General features: G+C 38.2%; 1 protein-coding gene across 1 annotated transcript in view; it reads left to right on the top strand.

Moving 5' to 3' along the window:
- ADGRA1 (adhesion G protein-coupled receptor A1) overlaps positions 1 to 17,729 on the top strand; it is a 475,442-nt gene that overhangs the window by 180,118 nt on the left and 277,595 nt on the right. The window contains exon 3 of the mRNA XM_073353951.1: positions 14,654 to 14,725. Coding sequence (XP_073210052.1) covers positions 14,654 to 14,725 — 72 coding nt within the window. The remainder of the gene's footprint in view (positions 1 to 14,653; positions 14,726 to 17,729) is intronic.

Below are 17,729 nucleotides of genomic sequence, written 5' to 3'. Positions count from 1 at the left end.
ACCTCATTAATTCTGTGTAGGAAGGATAAAATGATTCTTTTGCCTGGTTGGAGATTGTATTTATTGCTAGCCTGTGACTTCTGGGTCAGCCTCAAATAATGTAAAAATTGGTAAAGGTTGCGATGTTAATAGGTGCATGCACATGTTATTGTCATAAGTTTTAACAGAAAAGCTCCATTTCAGTAAGATGTTTATAAGTTTTATTTTTAACAGGTAACTATGCACGATGAGGCTATAATTCCATCAAGGAGTTCTAGTCACTCCACAAACCATGAGAAGAAAGCTTGAGTGGTTTATATAGTCATTGGAATCCTTATTGGAATGACAGCTTCCTAATTCAAAATAGTCTTGTTATTTGATATAATTTATGGACCTGACTCCTGGATTCATGCCTTGGAGAGCTTTTGCTTCACCTACTTTCTCTTCTCTGAAACATGACAGTTCAGCTCCTGCCCTGAGCTCCCTTGTATACTACTCTCTCTATCACCCTTTGCTGCCAGCAACTTCTGTGCCCTTGTCTAGTCTACAAAATGTTACTGTGTTTGAGTACCATTGTGAAAGGTCAGCCTAACTGAGCACAGTTTAGCAGTCAGTGTAGACCAGCACAAAGCATATGGCTAACCATGATTAAGTTCTGCTGAGATCAGAGTTTAATCACAATTGGCTGATCTAGTGCTGAAGATGATTTATCCAAGTTTACACTGATGGTTAAACTGTGTTCAGTTAACACGATCAATCACAACTGTGTTTACACATTTTGTAGTGAAGACAAGGCTTATGTCTGCAGCCAGAGTGGCTGTTGCCTTTGCCTTCAGAGTGATTTCTCCATGCAGTGCAGTAGTTCTCCATTCATTGCCTCTGGAATGGACCAGATGGGGCTCAGAAGAATCTTGTGATTCAAAGGTGGGATACTACATATGTTAATTTAAGTAGGGGATATTTTAGTGTATGCAGGGATGTGTTTAAAACTGTGGTTTGTGTATTTGGTAACAGGAGCAGAATTTGTGTTCTTGGAGATCTCAGTATGTCGGAGTTGAATGAGAGGAAAGCTTTCTAGAAGAATAAATATCTGCATTTAAAATTTGCTTGTTAATTAGTAACAATCTGGAGTATATTCATTTTTAACAATATACTACTGTGTCTATCCCATGGGGATATATGAACTCAAAGCTGCATGTAGTGCTTAACTTGGGTTTTCTACTTCAGATTAGCTTCAGCCATGATGACTTTCCCTATATTTATTTATATACAGTAATAAAACACCAAACCTAAGTTAAACTCCAACTGTGATTGACAGATTCTAATTTCTGTGCATCTGCACACCAGTTTCTCATTGGTTGGCATCATGTTTAAACTTAGATTAGAATTTGTACCTGGTCAAATTTGTACCTCTCTGAAGCCAGCATGCCATAAATTAATATTTTTAAAAATTCCAAATTAACAAAAGTGCAATCTTCCAAAATATATTTAAACACCCCCCCAAAAAAACATTTAGGACAACTATCTTTACTTACCAAGTGTGGTGGTGGTGTTTTAACTACAGTTCCAATTCCATTTTTTTTAAATGTCTTTAGGTTGATCACTGTGTGGTGTGTAGCACACATATGTGGCTGTTTTTGTATAAATTATACACGTGAAATTAATTCCTTTTGGTTACTTGGTGCTGGTGAATAGAGCATCAGGTTTGTGAGTAGGAATATAAGCAAATAACAAGGTCGGTAGATCACAAGATATAAGGGAATGCTGGGCTTATCATGAAAACAATGACAATGAACAAATATGTACAAACAGTGCTGGAAACTTGACTGCATCAGGCAATGTTAATGTGACCAGCACTTACAAGAGTAAGTCAGAGCAAGTAAGATGGGACAATAGCAGAGGAAACATTGGACAATCACCCATGCCAAATAGTTAGCCTAGATTTTCTCTGCGTACATGGAATGCACAGACCAAAACCCCATTCCATACATTTACATTTTGATTATTTATACTAAGAAGCAAAAAAGGGAGTCTAACAAAAGTTTACTTCAAAACTAACAATGTGTTAATGTGGCTGACTTGCATTTTCACATCTGGACTAGAAGTTTAAGTTCAGAGCCCTGCCAGGAATTAAGGTCATATCAAACAATAGCACTGCAAAGTATGCTGGGAATTATTACACTGTTGGAGGTATTGTCCTTCAGAAGAAATGTTATAACTGTGGTAACTCTGATGGCAGCAGATGTGAAAGTGAAACATCCCACTGCACTTTCTGTAGAGGTCAGAGAAGAACCCATACGTCTTGGCCAACATAACGCTCCTACAATTTAAAAAAAAAATCTAAATGGGCTGTGGGAGATAGTGTTCAGTAACAAGGTATTATAACAGTCACTGCGCTTTTATCGTTAAAACTAATTACATTAAAAATGCTTTAGTAGTTTTCATATTTAAAGTATTCCATCATGCATCAAATTCTGTTTTGTTTCAGCTATATATTGATGCTCTTTATTTAGTATTTTTAAACTTGTCTCTAAATTGCAACTAGCTGCCGAGTTATTGCAGCACAATAGGCTCAGTCTATGTGAGAGACTTTGTTGTTTTATATCTCATTATAGCAATTGAATATGGCAGGGTAGGAACTGCTGACAATTCCTAGCATTTTGTAGGGGTGGGAGGTTGTGGGTTTTTTTTGCTCCTCTCCTCAGGTCTATTGGCATAGGTAGCCATACTAGTAAGTATCATGAATTGAAACATAAGATTCGTGTGTGTGACGTTCTACAATATTTAATTATTTAATAAAGAAAATTAAACGAAGAAGACATAAACATTTAAAAGTGAATGAATTTTAACCCAAAACACTGTAGTGGCTCCAAAGAAGCAATTACTGTCTATCTGATATCTGGTAAATAGAAATATCTCTTGGGGGGGAATTCTTAAGATAAGCAGGGATGTATTCTTATCTCTTGACATTTACATTCAGTGCAACCTTGACTTTTCTGAAAGGTGGTGTAAACATCCTTAATCTACAAACCCCACCCCCCTTCCAAAAAATGCAAACCCCAAGAGTTTCATAGAAGCAGTGTGTGCTGTGTTGTTGAGAGCGTTAACAGCTTTTGGTTAATAGAGAGTTGGCTTATACACCGTTCCCCTCTCTTTCTCTCTCAAATATGTATGGTTGCAGTTATTAACAAAAATAGCTATGCTGTGGGAGGTGAGAGGTGGGCACTGAATCGTTGGCACGAGCCAGGCATAATATGGTCAGATCCTCCTGAAATGTCTTCACATAGATTTGCCAACTCACCTTAGGTCTTGGTCTCTGTAGCCACCTGATGAAAAGTGATCATCTTAGCATGATATGCATTAGATGTGGTGATCAGCTTGGCCCTGTCTGTCCTGTGGCCTTCCACAACCACCACTAATTACAACCATATTGTAAAAGCACATTGTTCTTTAAGGTACATGATCCTACAGTCACAATTGGGTATAAGTCCCATATAGTTCAGTTGGAGTTTTGTAAGAGTAAGGAGTGGAGGATTTGACCTCTCTATGTGTGTTTTGTTTCATAGTAACAGACAACATGCAAAAAGCAATGTCAGTTATATTTCACTGGTATTTGGCATCTGCTCCATGACTGATTGCATTTCTCAGAGCTTTTTTTGGTATGTCTATAGTACCACAATGACAACTTTCCAAACACAGATGTCCTCTTCGTACAACCAATATTTTTTATGAAAGATGTATCAATGTCAAGAACTCGAACAAAGACCAAACATATTTGTTAAAAATATGTATTCAAAATATTTTCAGTGCATATATTTTAAGTTGGAAGCAAGTTCCATAGTATCTGAAGACCTCCAGTATAACCACCCATAATCTAAAACAGTATGCCCAATTTGTCAGCATCTAACTTGTCAAGGGAAATACGTTCTTTTGTTAATGAGATTTAGGTTTAAATATAGCTATTTCACCATAATTCATTATATTATATGAATGCATATAGTAAACATGAATCATCAAAAGTCACAAGGACATCTTTGGATAATCAGAGGTTCAATTAGATAGGGAAGCTGGATGGCTGAGAGGGAAGAAGTAAGCAGCTATTTTAAAGCCGTTAAAGTTTCTACATATAAAGGTTCATTAGTAGTTTCTTTTCCCATCTCTTCTCTACCACCATAAGGCCTTTGGGAAGTTGACCATTCAAACACAGAGCTCTCCCTGACTTTAATCAGTTATCTCCATTTAACTGAAATGCAAGTATCCAGTTAGTAAATGGGAACCAGTTCAAAGATCAGAGGCTCAAGGTGATAAGCTCTCAGCTAGAGTGGGGCAGAAACCAAATTTTTCACTTAATGGTAAATTCTGTTATTTTGAAAAAAAAATCAATTCTGAAACAGACCAAAAACTAAAAAATTACCATGAAACTAAATTCCTACCCAAAAAAAAAATCATTTTGGGTTTTGTGTAGATAAAATCAAAATGTATTGTTCCAATTTCAACCTTTTAAAACTTTAACGTTTTTTGTTAAAAACAATGAATTTTGTTTTCAAATGAAAAATCAGTGTTCTGTTATGAAAATGTAATGAGACATTTTGACAAATAAAACTTTATCAAAATCAACATTTTTCAAATCAGCATTTTTAGTTGGATAAACTTTTTTTATGAAAAATTTCTAACCAGCTCTGCTGTAAGCATCCTGTGTTACTCTGTAGGATGGTTGTATTTTTAAATGTGAGGGACTATTAGTCTGCATGGGTATGTCTGAGATGCTGAAAATGTGTGGGGGAGTGCAGGGAGTGCTTGTTATATCACATTTTGTACAAGTTTGTACATTTTGTACATAGAATCATAGGACTGGATGGGTTATCTATTCCAGTTCCCTGCACTCATGGCAGGACTAAGTATTATCTAGACCATCCCTGACAGGTGTTTGTCTAACCTGTTGTCAGGGTTCTCTCCCCACTCTGAACTCTAGGGTACAGACGTGGGGACCCACATGAAAGACCCCCAAGCTTATTTTTACCAGCTTAGGTTAAACACTTTCCCAAGGCACAAATTCCACCTTGTTCTTGAACAGTATGGTGCCACCAAGTTTTATTTATACAAAGAACCAGGGAAAGGACCACTTGGAGTCCTATTCCCCCAAAATATTCCCCCACAAGCCCTTATACCCCCTTTCCTGGGGAGGCTTGAGAATAATATCCTAACCAATTGGTTACAAAGTGATCACAGCCCCAAACCCTTGGGTCTTAAGACAATAGAGAAATCAGTCAGGTTCTGAAAAGAACGATTTCATTTAAAAAAAAAAAAAAAAAAAAGGTAAAAATCACCTCTGTAAAATCAGGATGGAAAATAACTTTACAGGGTAACAAAAGATTCAAAAACACAGAGGATTTCCCTCTGGGCCAAACTTTAAAGTTATAAAAAGAAAACCAGGAATACACCTTCCTCTCAGCACAGAGAAAATCACAAGCCAAAACAAAAATAAGCTAACGCATTCCCTTACTAGTACTTACTAATTCTAATGGAGTTGGATTGCTTGCTTCCTTGATCTGTGTCCAGCAAGTACATAAAACAGACAGACCAAAACCTTTTCTCCGCCGCTCCTCCCCTCCCCCCAGATTTGAAAGTATCTTGTCCCCTTATTGGTCCTTTTGGTCAGGTGCCAGCCAGGTTACCTGAGCTTCTTAACCCTTTACAGGTAAAAGGATTTTGAGCCTCTGGCCAGGAGGGATTTTATAGTACTGTATAATGGAAGGTTGTTACCCTTTCCTTTATATTTGACACCTGCTCTTAAAAATCTCCAATCTTCCACAACCTCTCTAGGCAATTTATTCCAGTGCTTACCCACCCTGACAGTTGGGAAGTTTTTCCTAATGTCCAACCTAAACCTCCCTTGCTGCAATTTAAGCCCATTGTTTATTATCCTATCCTCAGAGGTTAAGAAGAACAATTTTTCTCCCTCCTCCTTGTAACAACATTTTATGTACTTGGAAACTGTTATGTCCCCTCTCAGTCTTCTCTTTTTCCAGACTAAACAAACCCAATTTTTTAAGTCTTCCCTCACAGGTCATGTTTTCTAGACCTTTAATCATTTTTGTTGCTCTTCTCTGGACTTTCTCCAATTTGTCCACATTTTTCCTGAAACGTGGCGCTCAGAGTTGGACACAATACTCCAGTTGAGGCCTAATCAGCGTGAAGTAGAATGGAAGAATTACTTCTCGTGTCTTGCTTACAACACTCCTGCTAATACATGTAGTAGACCCCTACCATGACATCAGCCTTGTTTTTTACCCCTTTTATCCTTACCCAGAGACTTTCAACAAGTCTATCTCCTATTTCAATCTCAACCTTAGTCCAAGTGTATACATTTTTAATATATAAGGTGACACCTTCTCCTTTTTTCCCCTGCCTATCCTTCCTGAGCAAGCTGTACCCTTCTATACCAATATTCCAGCTGTGTATTATTCAACCAAGTAAAATCTGTGATGCCAATTATGTCATAGTTTTGTTTGTTTACTAACATTTCAAGTTCTTCCTGCTTATTCTCCATACTTCTTGCATTAGTATACACACATCTAAGATACTGATTTGATTCCCCCTCCCCCAGTTCTGTCTTGTCTCTCCTTTCTCCCTACTATAACAGCCCATGCTCACCCCCCAGATTCCGACCCTTCTCCCAGGTCTCCATGTTTTTGACTTACCTGTGGGCTTTGGTCACCTGCCCCCTCCTCACTATGTTTGCCAGTCTGTATTCAAATATGCTCTTCCCCTTCCTCGATAGGTGGACCCCATCCCTGCTTAGCAGTCCTTCTTCCTGGAACAGCATCCTGTGGTCAAGAAAGCCGAAGCCCTCCTGGCGACACCATCCTTGCAGCCAGGCATTCGCCTCCAGGATGCATCTGTCACTGCCTGGGCCCCTACCCTTGACCAGAAGAATCGAAGAGAACATCACCTGTGCTCCAAGCTCCTTCACCCTTACTCCCAGAGCCCTGTAGTCACTTCTGATCTGCTAAGGGTCATATCTGGCAGTATCATTAGTGCCTACATAGATGAGTAGCATGGGGTAGTAGTCAGCAGGCCAGATGATCCACGACAATCCCTCTGTAATGTCTCAGATACAGGCCCCTGGCAGACAGCATACCTCCTGGGATGCCATGTCAGGGCGACAGATGGTGCCTCCAGCACCCTCAGAAGAGAGTCACCAACCACCACTACCCTACATTTCTTCCCGGGAGTGGTAGCTGCGATCCTCCCAGCTTTGTGGGTACATGGTTTCTCCTCCTCCACCTTTGGGTGATTCCTCATCGCTCGTTGCTAGGGCAGCATAACGGTTTTCCATGGTAGGTGGGTTGGAAGTAACCAGCAGCCACTGTACTCCCTGTGATAGGGCCATATCCTCCTCCTCCAGTGTTGTGACAGCCATCCTCTGTAGCTGGATAGTTTCCCCAGCCTTGGATGTCTCCATATGAATACTCTCAAGGAATTTCTCATGGGCACAGATGCGCCTCAGCCTAGCCACCTCCTCCTGTAGTTCTCCCACCTGCTTCCTGAGATATTCCACCAGCAGGCACCTTTCACACTGAGATGTCCCCCCCAGCCTGGCTTTCTTTGTGTGGGAAATGCAGGCCACAGTCTCTGAAAATCCACACTGGGATCTGGGTAGAGGCATCCACGGTCAGGCTGTCTGTCTGGATACAGGTGCAGGTGGAGGAGACAGGAGCAGCGTTGGCACTGGTGATGCTGCACTTCCTAACCATAGTGATTATATTACGTCTCCCTTCCACAAACTCCCTCTCTAACTCCCCGGTTTGTGGTCCCGTGTTCGCTAGCTCCCCTTGGTCACGTGGCCTTTGGCTTTTAAGGCCTTCTCTCCTAGGTCAGCCCTACCCCCTCATTGATCACAAAGCTGATTGAGGCTGATCAAAGATGATCAAGGGAACAAAACCAACAAGGAGTCCGGTGGCACCTTAAAGACTAACATATTTATTTGGGCATAAACTTTCGTGGGTAAAAAACCTACTTCTTCTGAAAGCTTTTTACCCACGAAACCTTATGCCCAAATAAATCTGTTAGTCTTTAAGGTGCCACCAGAATCCTTATTGTTTTTGTGGATACAGACTAACACAGCTGCCCCCTGATACTTGACACCATGCAAGGGAACAAAGGTTTAAATAGTACCCAGATTCACAATCCCAATCCACCATGTAATTGAAATGATCTGAAAGAGAAAGAAAAACACAAACAGCCAAACAAACTGACTCACCCCAAGACATTAGTATTTGCACATTGTTCATTCAGCAGGAGTATCTCCTTCCCCCACTCCCAAATTCCCTTGTTTGTGGCCCCCTGTTCTACGTATGTTCTAATTTGTAAATAGAAAGGAAACTGTCTTCTGGTTACTTTTTCTAACTCTGCAGAAAATGTTTTCTGTTATGACAAGGCAATTCCTACTAAGTAACTCCACCCTGTTATTATTTTTCCCATTCATATTTAGTCAAGATCATGGTACCACACCATAAGTACCTCTAACAACAGTAATATAAAATGATGCAAGATATGACTTTCCAATACATATTCTAGTAATAGTTTTACAACTGTACAACCTTGGTATAAACATTTCAATTATTACAACTAGAGTGGACTTCATGTAGCTTCGTGTATCTGTAATTGTAACAGCAGTTTAGTTCTGATTTATTTTCAGGTCGTGCCACCGGATGTATACACCCACACCACAAATGACACGTCATTTAGACTAAGAACAGCAACTTAGAAGTTAGAATTCACTATCATAAAACCATAACTGTTAGTTATAAAATGCATTTTTTTGGTCACTTTAACTGGGTCACCCTACAGCCATTGAGTATTACGGTGGTAGGTCTTTTTCCTCCTTTCCTATGCTTGGCTGATGCCAAAGTTGCTTGCACAGAGTATATGTGTGTGTATGTGTGTGTGTGTGTGTGTGTGTGGTCCAGCCTGGGCTGCTGCTTGGCATGTTTAGGATCAAGCCTTTTGCCAAACCTCAGGAATATCTTTTTGGGAGGAAGTGTAAACATACAACCAAATTAGCCTGGTTTCTTTATTTAACTCAGTGAAAGTTGATACTTACTATAAAGCTTCAATGTAACCAGCTGCTTTAGCTAAATTAGAAAATGACAGGCCTGTATTTAATATTTTGGCAAAAGTCATTCTGTTTGAAACAAAAATACCAGTTAAAGGTAAGGAAGTAATAATAATCAAGTAACATTCCTACTGCAGAAATAAGAAATATAGATGGTATGCAGTTGTGGTAATTTTCACATTTATTTTGACAGTATTATAGTCTACAGTGGGTGCTAGATAGGAAAAGATAAAGTTAACAGTGTATTGACACATTATGGAATAATCACAAGAAGAACATACTTACCGATATGGTGCCAGGACTGTGGGTAGTATATCTACAGTTTTCTGGGAAAAGCCGTCACTAAAATGACCTACTAAATTCTAGTATAATTTCTAAAATAAGGAGAGCAGATAGCCTAGCTTGGCCATCCAATTGATAGACAGTTTTCCTGGAAATGGTCTGTTTTTTACTAACACAAGGCTGAGCTTTTTAATTCCTGCAGATGATAGTTCAGGATCATGCTTCTTTTTCCTATGGGCTTTCACAAGTTACCTAGAAATAGAACAGTGTTTCCATGGGCAAATACACAGCAAATTTCAATAAGTCTAAAACCTGGTGTCTACTTTTCCATTTTGACATACATTAAAATGCACCCATCAACAATGTTCTCTCCATTCTGGTTCTTTTAGATTTGTCACTAGCCATTGGTACTGTTAACTATGAGAGAGGATCTCTTCAAATAGTTATTAAATTTGTATATCATTTATGGCTTTACAGATTATAATCAACAATGTGAATTTCACACTGAAATTAATTGGCAACCAATGAAGAATATGGATTATTGTTGTAACGTGTTCTTGTTAGTTTAATCTGTCTAAACGTGGACATCTGCACTAGATGAAGCTGACAAGTGGTCTTCAAATTTATCTGCATATAGAGTGCTGTGATGGTATAGACTGAACATACTAAGCAGGCAAAAGTTACATCTGTAAGTAGCTGAGGTATTTTTCAGTTGTCTTGACTGGAGAAGGCTAACTCCTGATGTTGTTTGTGGACAGAGTTCAGTAGGCTGCAAGGTATATTTTGGATTTTGGAGAGTTAAGGGAATTCGGTTGTGGTTGAAGTTTATACAGGGTGAATAACCCAGGATCACCAAAAGAAAATAAACTCTGCTGGTTAACCTTAACGAAAGGCTCAAGTATGTCTTCTGAAAGGCCTGGGACACTATTCAAGAGATCTACAAATGCATTACAATAGTCTAGGCTGGAGGAATATGTGTGTGTGTGCGCACACACACACACACACACACACACACACACACACACACACCACTCTTACTATATAAATAGTGAGGTTCTGATCTAGAAGAAAATTTCACAGCTTCTTGGTCAACTGAAGGTAGAAGATGGCACTTCTGGCCACTGCTGCTTTCTTGTAGTCCTAGGACAGCAGATGAATCCATTTTATCCCTAGTCTGCAAACCACCTTGACAAAAAACAGAAGATGAGATCACAGCCTTTGCTGATTCCTGAGGGTGTGTCCCTTTACTAATAAACATCATCTGTATCTCGCCCAGCTACAGATGCTTTCATCCAAGTTCCTATCTGTACCAGACATTGAGAAATCCAGACACTGCCATTTTCTTGCTTTGATAACAAAGAGATGGAGAGTAGAGTATCAGCAGTGTAATGATGACACCATGGCCCATAATTTCTCAGTCATCTGCTGTGCGGTTTCACATACACTTCGAGCAAGAGGAGGACTGTGCTGCAGTTGATCAGAATCAGCGCAAGTCTTTCTCCAGTCAAGTCTGTGCATATGTATTTCTCCTGTCACTGTAGCAACTAGTGACTGCCTTTCATTATCCTTCCATCCCACTTTATCTGCTGCACACTTTTGGCAAACTACTGTGACTGAGGGAATGAGAGGAGGACTACTACAGGTCCATGCAACAATGGTCCCGGCAGTTAGACTGTCCAGCTACAAACTTGAAGAGAGATGACCTCCAAGCATGAGAAGATAGTTTAGATTTATGGTTATTAAGTCATTGACCTTTTTTTGCGGAAACTGACCATAGGACATGTCTATTTTGGGCCCATAAAAAGCCTGCAATAAAATTTGCATCTTTAGGGGTAGATAATGGATCTGTTATCCACTCTGTGCAACTTGAGAGGTAGCACCTCTTGTCCACTGTGAGGCAGAGTCACTGTCTCTTTCTTCCTCTGAATTTCGTATCTCTTCCTCTCTTTGTCCCTTTATCTCAGTTTCCTTTGTTCCTGTCCCCTTATGTCTCAGAATCACCATCAAGTTTCCTCTCTCAAGCCCCTTGCCCCTTTCTGGCTGCTCCACTTTGTCCTGCAGCTCAATTGCTTTCCCCACTTTATTGTTTGCCACCTGCCTCTCTTCTACTCAGCCTGTCAGTGGCCAACTTTCCCAGGTTCTTGGGATTCCACAATGGAGGAAAGGGGGCACTGATTCTCTCCCTTCCTCAGTCAACCCCTAGCACATTCACTTCCTGCAGAGTGACCACACAGGGAAAGGGAAAGAGGAAGCCTCTGGGCCTGATGCTTGCTTCCTGCCTACATAACAGGCAGCAAGAGAGTATGCATAAGGAGTCATTATAGTCCAAGGAAATAGGATGCTGGACCATGCCCAAATATATAAAAATGCAATAAACCTCTAATGTTGGATGTGCACATGTGCATATTTGTGAATGCATGCATATTTATTAAAAAAGTTATATCAATATTGGCTTAATTGAAACATATTAATATTTGCCAACATGTCATCGTAATGTTCAATTTATTTTTGTTAAAATAAGTTTAACTTACTCTGATGAGTTATGTTTGTATAAGACAATGATCAATATATGTCTGATATAGGTGAAAATTAGGGCTGGAAAATAGCAACTGAAATATTAAAAAAAATAAAATAAAATAAAACTTATACTTGCAATATCTGGGGTGGCAAGGAGAAAAATTTGCCAATATATTACTCTTTCATCTTAAATCTTCACTTTTTTAGATTAAGTATTTAATTATAGGGGTTAAGTAAACATGGACTACTTGCACTACCTATATTTCATGTAGAAGGATTTTAGCTCAGCTTTAAAAATGCAGCTCCCTTCTCAGTTTTCTTATGTGATTTGTTCTCATGATGTCACAAGATGAGAAAATATGACGTCTTCATTATGAGAGCCCCGCCCCTGTCGAACATGTTGATGTAAAGAACAAAAGTTGATTTAAGAACAATGAGTAGTTGATTTTTATAATACATGATCTTTGTGGTCAAAGCCAGGGGGAAATATACTTCGAATGGTTTATTTTAAAATATTACGAATCACTCCGTATACAGTGCAATTTAACCACAAATCACATTAAGTTAAATAACTTAATAACTTGCTGTTTTTTTCATATTGGATTAAACATAAGCAATACCAGTTTATACTCATTTTTAAAGGTCTGGGTTTTCATATTATTTTCACATTTATTTGTAGGCAGATCTGGGTCTTGTCACATTATTGCTATGTGCATATAAATAAATCATTGATACATAAAATGTATTGATGAAAATGAACTATGGTTAACAGAATCTTTGATAGTATGAATATTGGAGTAAATGTGAATATTGGAGTATTCAGTTCTTGCTTATGTGTGTTTGTAGATGGAGCTGTTGCAGAATCTTTGAGCTGACTAGGCTCTTTTTATTAGCTGCCGTAATAATCACAGTATGATTATCCTGACTCAGGTTTATATTTATAACTTCAACAAGTGACTACCTAAATATGCTCTTCTGGCTGAAATGAGAGATGAATAGCAGAAATGCTGTGAGGCATTCACTCCTCCTTCAGTCTCTTCCAGTAAGATTCGAATATTACTACTGTTTGTCCGATAGCTTTGCTCTTTACTCCATAACGATAACCATATAAACAGTTTTTGCATCAAGTCAATAGGAAAAATTCAAATGTTCACAAAAGTAGAAGTTACTGGAACTCCTTGTCTGTAAGCGGTCATGATCTCCTTCTTAATGGAACTGGGGGGTGGTTATGTGAAGTGAGCTTTCAGTCAACGGGTGACTGAGGAATATAAGGGAGACAGAGCATTAATGGGCCACCAGCATTAAATCTAAGCAGCATTAATAGACAGCACCTTACTGAACCAGTGAATGTAAAGGTCCACCTACATAGTTAGCAAAAGATACAAAAAATTGGTTTCTCATGTGTGGATCTTATTTGAAAATATTTGAAATAAATATTGTGAGTGAAATCTGGCCCTATTAAAGTCAATGGCAAAACTCCTATTGACTTCAATTGGACCAGGATTTCACTTGGTATGTATTGTATTTGCAATAAAATAGAAAGCCATAGGTAGGGTGACTCATACTGATGCTGACATAGCTGCCCTGTGGTACTCCCAGAAGCAGTGCATCTATTGTAGAATGTTTCACCAGTCTGAGAGCAGGCCTAAACTACAGCCTAAATCAATATCACTTACGTCACTCCGGGGCATGAGAGCTCCCCCTGCCCCCAAGCGATGCAAGTTTCATGCTGTCCACAGCGGCGCTTTGTTGGTGGGAGATGCTCTCCTGCTGACATAGCTTCCGCTTCTTGTGGAGGTGGAATAGTTCTGCTGACAGGAGAGTGCTCTACCATCGGCATAGTGCGTCTTCACCAGACGTGCTACCATGGCGCAGCTGCACCGATGTAGCGCTGTAGTGTAGACTTGTCCTGAGAAAAACATCACTAATATTATTGAATGCCAGCCCTCAACTATGAGTTTCAAACTGTTTGAAAGATGAACACCAAGAGTCTACAAGAATTTACAGCAGATATCCCCTTTGCCTGCCTTTCTAATTACTCCCAAAACACACTTCAGAGTCCGAATCCTGGAGAGCATCAGAAAATCTCATAGTAAATCTCAGTGGAGATTGAATTGAGAGCAGAGTCACGGCCTCAAGTACTGCGCCAGTAGCAGATGAGGTTACTAATGCTAGTAAAATATTCTTTATCTCTACAACATCTGATCCCCTGGATAGTTACCAAGTACACCTGTCTGCCAAATATGTATGTGTGCCAATGCACTGTGCTGATCTATCTGCACAATATACCAAATGCCAGTTGCTTTGCTTTCCGTAGGTGGGAAGGAAGAATATTTTGAGCGTAAAATGGCACAGCACAGTGAATAAGCAAACCAATAGGTTGATCTAATTGTTTCACTCACTTTAAAATGTTCTGTTGACTAATGCATTTTTCCTTAGGCTGGTAAAGCTGGCAAACTTGTTTAGGGAAATTTTTTAAAAATAATTTAAAACAAAGGGCACATAGCCACATATGTTTCCCCCCAATCTTAACCAACTCTTTTTATTGCAAAATCTCCCCATTGATTTCCAAACTGTGAGCTTGGTAATATTTTTCAGTTTTGCTATCTAAAATACATGCATTCTTGTTTTGAGTTAAACCAAATAAAGCTTAGGATAAGCCTTAGTATGTTATCTTTTTTGTTCTTCTGTTCATGTATGAAACTAGTATTCTAGGTAAAGTGCTAATTAATTGCTCCTCCTATTATATATCTCTAGAGATCTGAAGAATAACTTGATTAGCACTATTGAGCCTGGAACCTTCCATGGACTTCCAGAACTGAAGCGCTTGTAAGTATTAATTCCCATTGAATTACCCTGGAAATTGTGTTCATATCAACATTTCTGTCCTTGGGGAACTTGAGTATGCCACCAAGCAATAATAACATAAGGACTTAGGGAAAAGGACATAAAACCACATACTGTACTTGGATTCTTTTAATTTTTTTTCTTCTACATAGGTCCTATTCCTATTTTCTGCTCTATTTGGGGGCATGCTTTGGAGTATTTTAAAATATCTTTTTGTCTTCTAGCAAAGAAACACCCTATTAAATATCTAAATAAATAAGTCTGTAGCTGATACGTTTTTTAAAAATGTGTAACTAATGACTTAACTAGTACATTGAAATAAAAATTCTGCGTACTAACTTTTTTTGTTATGAGGTCCACTTTTACTCATAGATACCATAGGCCAGATTTATAAAACAATTTCCTTGGAAGGAGGATTCTGCATGCTGAAGAAGTTAAGTTCATCAATTTCTTGTCTATCAAGTCTACTCTACTCTGTGTCTTTTTTTGTTTGTTTGTTTAATCTCTTTGGTCATATTGTATACCATATCCTTCCGAATACTGGTGATCATGTGATAACTGTGTATTTTTGAAGTCGGGTTTTAAAATATTACTTCCCTACTAATTTAATGCAAAATACTGGGGTCAAATTTCAAATAATACATTTTGGCGTATACCTTTATATTCTTAACTCGTTAATTCCCTAACAACATATTCAATTAACATTCTTTGGTTTTAGTAAAGGACTTTGATATCTGCTAATTTTACATGGCTTGTAAATAGCAGTGTTAATAATAAACATCAAAGAATGGTGAATGCAGTTATGTTTATAAGTAAATCCCTATGCTGCGTAAATTCTTCATTTAGAGCTTGTGGAGGGCAATTTTATGAAAAATAAATGTTGTTATATAATCATACACATTTGCTGTTTAGTTATGATCTCTATATTTGAATTTTTTCTGTATTGCATACTTACAGATAATTACATTGTAGTGTAATGATGAGAATGAATGTTAATTACTGATGCGGCCATATAATCTAATAACACAACCCTGACCTCTTGTGGGAAGAATGGGTAACCTGTAAACGCCATGATTTAATCTTTCTGAGTCACAGAAAAGAAACATTTTGAGGAAGTCAAAGGTTGGCCGCAAAAGAGAAGTCAAAGAAGGGAAAAGGTATTAGGAGATGGGACAGCTAGCAAAAAGCTAGCAGAAGCTCTTGTCACCCACAGAAATCCTGAGATTTACCATGCCAGACTTTAAAAAGAAGTATTCTGTGTTTGGTACTGATATGTTCCACTCTAATCCACGAGGAAAATGTTCTTGAGTAGTAGAAGATCACTACACAATATCAACCAGAGCTAGCTCTAAATAAAAAACGTTACTGAAGTCTGAATGCTGTAATTACTTTGACTGTACTTGCATTCATTTAGTATTGTTTCACATATGTCCCATGAGTAATCCAGTAGGCAGCTGAAGCTAGTGTAGCATAGGCCGCGGAAGGAGACATAATTACAGTGAGTGAGCTGGGTAAATTGCAAGCTGTCAAGGTCCTATAAAAATTAACAATTTCTCCTGTGTATAACCCTTTCTGAGAACTGATTGTATTGTGAGAATTCATTATTTGCAATGGCAAATTGCGTTACCATTTGGGTTATCACAAAATGATGGATACATAAAAAATAAAATGTGAGGAAGCACAAAAAGCATGTGGGACTTGTTTCTATAACAGAGGAATATTTGTCTTCTGTAAGATCAATTTCATGAGTCAACATTTCTGATGTAAATATTTTACAACTAAAAATGAACACCAGATTTTTGTAACATGCAGCAAATTGGGCTTAAAATCATAAGGATAAGCAGAGAGGTATGTGCAGCAAGCTGGTGCAAGCTGTCATTTCTCTTTGCTAATGTTTCATGAGGAAAAATGGTTTACAGTGAACAGATTTCAGTTGTTGCCAGCTTATGCAACATGTTGTGAAAATAGCATTTGTTATTTTAGAGGCTGAGAAGAGGATACATGTGCTGTGGCTTTGTTAGAAATAGCCTGTTACTGCATGTCTCTTCTTGAGAACTACATGAATAGGATGGCAAGATCGTTTTTAGTTTTGTGATTTTTTTTTCTTTTGGCTGAAATCTACTTTTGTTAACCAGTTTTGCCACATAGGCATATTCTGAAATCCCTGCTCAGTCTTTGCTCAGGTAAAACTCCTAATGATTTCAGATAAAATTTTGCCCAAGTAACAATTTTAGGATTTGGCTGTTATTTTTTCCTTCTTTTTTTAAGTTAAACTACAGATTTCCAGGATAATCCAGTGACACTGACATATTAGGAAAATTACTGATGTATTTCTGTTTTATGCTTGTGTTCATTATGGAGTAATAATCCTTTCAGTAGGAAAAAATGTAAATTAACATTTTAAATATTGTTACACAAACTACTCTTTTTCTGGACTAGTCCAGCTAATATAATTGAGAAGTATATAAGAAAAATGTATGCTATATTTAAAAATTACTTTAAAATGTTTAGCTGCACAAGAATATTTTCATGTCTAGTAAGAAGATACAGTAATATTTGATTATCCAAAACTTTCATTTTTTTAAGTATAACATGAAACACAGTGAGATTTAAAAGATGCCCTGTTCTTTCAGTAATTTTTTTGGGTGGCTCTCCAAGATTCTGAGGATTTAGTTACAAGATGGCAAATTATTACTCTTGCTTTCTTATTTTGGACATGTGTGTTGACAGATGCGGAGGATAATTGGAGAAAATAGGGCAGCAGAGAAAGGCGGCACAATACCTGAAGCAATACCAATCTAGTTCCCAAACAGACTAGATTTAACATTGTAAAAGGTTATCTGTTCATTTGAAAGATGATTAGATCATTGCAGTTTTCACAAAAAACAGAGCTGAAGAAATTTAAGTTAAAATTACAAACCAAACATTTGAAAGTCAGGAAATTAGGTTATAGCTGAGAATACACATAGGGTGGAAAATCTGGAAT

This window comes from Lepidochelys kempii, chromosome 7 (genome assembly GCF_965140265.1).
Source record: "Lepidochelys kempii isolate rLepKem1 chromosome 7, rLepKem1.hap2, whole genome shotgun sequence".
Classification (NCBI taxonomy): Eukaryota; Metazoa; Chordata; order Testudines; family Cheloniidae; genus Lepidochelys; species Lepidochelys kempii.
This window is presented reverse-complemented; position numbering and strand designations above follow the sequence as displayed.